This window comes from Otolemur garnettii, unplaced genomic scaffold (assembly GCF_000181295.1).
Source record: "Otolemur garnettii isolate 467f Iridium unplaced genomic scaffold, OtoGar3 scaffold00151, whole genome shotgun sequence".
In the NCBI taxonomy this organism is placed as follows: domain Eukaryota; kingdom Metazoa; phylum Chordata; class Mammalia; order Primates; family Galagidae; genus Otolemur; species Otolemur garnettii.
Window position 1 is genome coordinate 832974 of NW_003852546.1, and position 2906 is coordinate 835879.

The 2906-nt window shown below is 40.7% G+C and overlaps 1 protein-coding gene across 1 annotated transcript in view; it reads right to left on the reverse strand.

Annotated features, from left to right (window-relative positions):
- The window catches only part of NFATC3 (nuclear factor of activated T cells 3), a gene marked incomplete at its 5' end in the record, with an annotated part of 113526 nt that overhangs the window by 57292 nt on the left and 53328 nt on the right, over nucleotides 1–2906 (reverse strand). Inside the window, one exon of the mRNA XM_023518917.1 lies at nucleotides 1479–1619. Within this exon, the coding sequence (XP_023374685.1) occupies nucleotides 1479–1619 (141 nt within the window). The remainder of the gene's footprint in view (nucleotides 1–1478; nucleotides 1620–2906) is intronic.

Consider the following 2906-nt stretch of genomic DNA (forward strand, 5'->3'; position numbering starts at 1 on the left):
GCAGCCATCATTGTTGTTTGGCGGGTCCGGGCTGGGGATTCAAACCCGCCACCTTAGGTGTATGTGGCTGGCACCTTAGCCATTTGAGCCACAGGCACCAAGCCAATCAAGGTAAAAATTAATGTCTCAAGGATAAATCTTGAAACATTCATGTTGATCTCTGAAAAAGTAATTTTCTGAAGAATAAATACAATATTGCAGAAAGCCCCAAAATGGGGAAAAAAACTTTCTAAAACTATAAAGGAAAGTAGGGATTGATTCACATGAGGAAGAGGGACCCAGAGGCCTTCAAAGGTAAATGTTATTATTTCTTTTTCTTTTTTTTTTTTGAGACAGAGTCTCAAGCTGTTGCTCTGTCATCATAGCCTACAGCAATCCCAAAATCCTGGACTTAAGCGATTCCTATTCCTGCCTCAGCCTCCCGAGTATCTGGGACCACAGGCCCCGCCACAATGCCTGGCTATTTTTTGTTGTTGTTGCAGTTGTCATTGTTGTTTTAGCTGGCCCAGGCCAGGTTTGAACCCACCAGCCTTGGTGTATGTGGCCAGCACCTTACCCACTGAACCAGGGGTCCTCAAACTTTTAAACAGGGGGCCAGTTCTCTGTCCCTCAGACTGTTGGAGGGCCGGACTGTGGGAGTGTGGGCTCCGGGACGAGTCAGCTGCTAAGAGGACAGGCAGCAGCAGCAAAAACACCTGATGGGGCAGATAAATGTCCTCCGCAGGCCACATGTGGCCCGTGGGCTGTAGTTTGGGGATGCCTGCATTAGGTGGTAAGCAGTTGGGTTATTTTTATTTTTTTCTATTATGAATAAAACTGTAATAAATATTGGAGTCTAAGTTTTTGTATTGACATACTTTTCTTTTTCTTTTTTATTTTTAATTCTTTCCAGCATGACCAAGAATACTTTGGCTTTGGGAACCCAGGAGGAAAACCATTTCAGTGAAAAGTGCAGGAAGCCCCACCAATCCCTTGAGGGTTTTGCCTTTCTCTTTTTTTCAGAGAGTCTCACTATATCATCCTTGGTAGAGTACTGAGGAGTCACATAGCTCACAGCAAGCTCCAACTCTTGGGCTTAAGAGATTCTCGTGACTCAGCCTCCCACGTAGCTGCAACTACAGGTATCCGCCATATTGCCCAGCTATTTTTTGTTGCAGTTGTCATTATTGCTTGGCTGGCCTGGGCTGGGTTTGAACCTACCAACTTCAGTGTATGTGGCTGGCACCATTCAATTCTTTCAAATATATACCCAGAAGTAAAATTGCTAACAGGAATTTTTCTCCTTTTAAGACATCTTTACAGACAATTTAACATTTATATGAAAATTTAATAAATGTTTGGTTTACAATAAAATTAAGTGCATAAATGCCTGTAGCTTTAGGAAACTATTTTGTCATTATTGTTATTGAAACATTTTAATAATTTATTTAATCCTTCTGCCCCTTAGTTTGAAGTTAATCAACTCATATACTATTTACCTTGTCCTTTTTCAAGGAAAATGATTTTGGATTCTGGAAGAAAATTAGATCCAGTCACAATCATTTCATGACCTCCATTTACAGAGCAGCTGTTGATGCTATACTTCTCAATATGAGGAAGTTCTTGAGCAGACCGCTGTGCTGTATTTTTTAAGAGTTGAGAGAAACAAAATATTAGTTAAAAATATTTTCTAAATAAATGACAAATTTGAGCTAAAAATGAAAATAAACAGAAGCAAATCTGGAGATTATTTAGGCTTTTGCTTTTTTTTTTTTTGAGAAACAGTCTCACTTTGTCACCACTGGTAGAATGCTCTGGCATAACAGTTCACAGCAACCTCAAACTTTTGGGCTTAAGCAATTCTCTTGCCTCAGCCTCCCGAGAAGCTGGGACCACAGGTGCCCACCACAACCCTTGGCCATTTTTAGAGAAGAGGTCTCATTCTGGCTGAGACTGGCCTCGAACCCATAAGCTCAGGCAATCCACTCACATCAGCCTCCCATATTCAGGCTTTTCAATTCAAGAAAATAGTAACAATACCTACTAAAAGAACTAAGTTGTTCAGAAGACAAAATATATTAAATTTACAGATTTCTGAACTATTTTCTTAGACAACTATCAAAAAACTAATAAAGAGAAATTAATATCTTCAATTTCATAATGACTCCATCACATTAACCTCATCTGCTTTTCTCTTTTTAGCTTAAATATTATTTTATTTTATTTTTTTTTAGAGCCAGATACTCATTTTGTCACCCTCAGTAGAGTGCCTTAGCATCACAGCTCACAGCAACCTCCAGCTCTTGGGCTTAGGCAATTCTCTTGCTTCAGCCTCCCAGGTAGCTGGGACTTATAGGCGCCCACCACAATGCTCAGCTATTTTTTTGTTTCAGTTTGGCCAGGGCTGGGTTCGAACCTGCAACCCTCGTATATGGGGCCGGTGCCCTACTCACTGAACCACAGGCACCACCCTCAGCTTACATCTTTAATATATTTTTTCCGTACAACTATCTGTTAATATTTGTAAATCTAACATAGTTAGAAAAAGCACCTAAGTCCAAAGATGTATAATGATACATCATACAATTAAGAGAAGAAAGTTTTTAAAGAACTACTACAGGACAAACACCAAGTAACCCTTTCATCAAGAAAAATACCTAGGCTCAGTGGCTGTAGCAAAGTGGTTATAGCGCAGGCCACATTAACTGAGGCTGGCGGGATTGAACCTGGCCTGGGCCTGCTAAACAATGAAAACTGCAACAAAAATACAGCCAGGTGTAGTGGCAGGCGCCTATAGTTCCAGCTACTTGAGAGGCTAAGGCAGAAAAATAGCTAAAGCCCAAAAGTTGGAGGCTGCTGTGAGCTGTGATGCCACAGCACTCTACCCAGGGACACATACTAAGACTCCGTCTCAAAAAAAAAAAAAA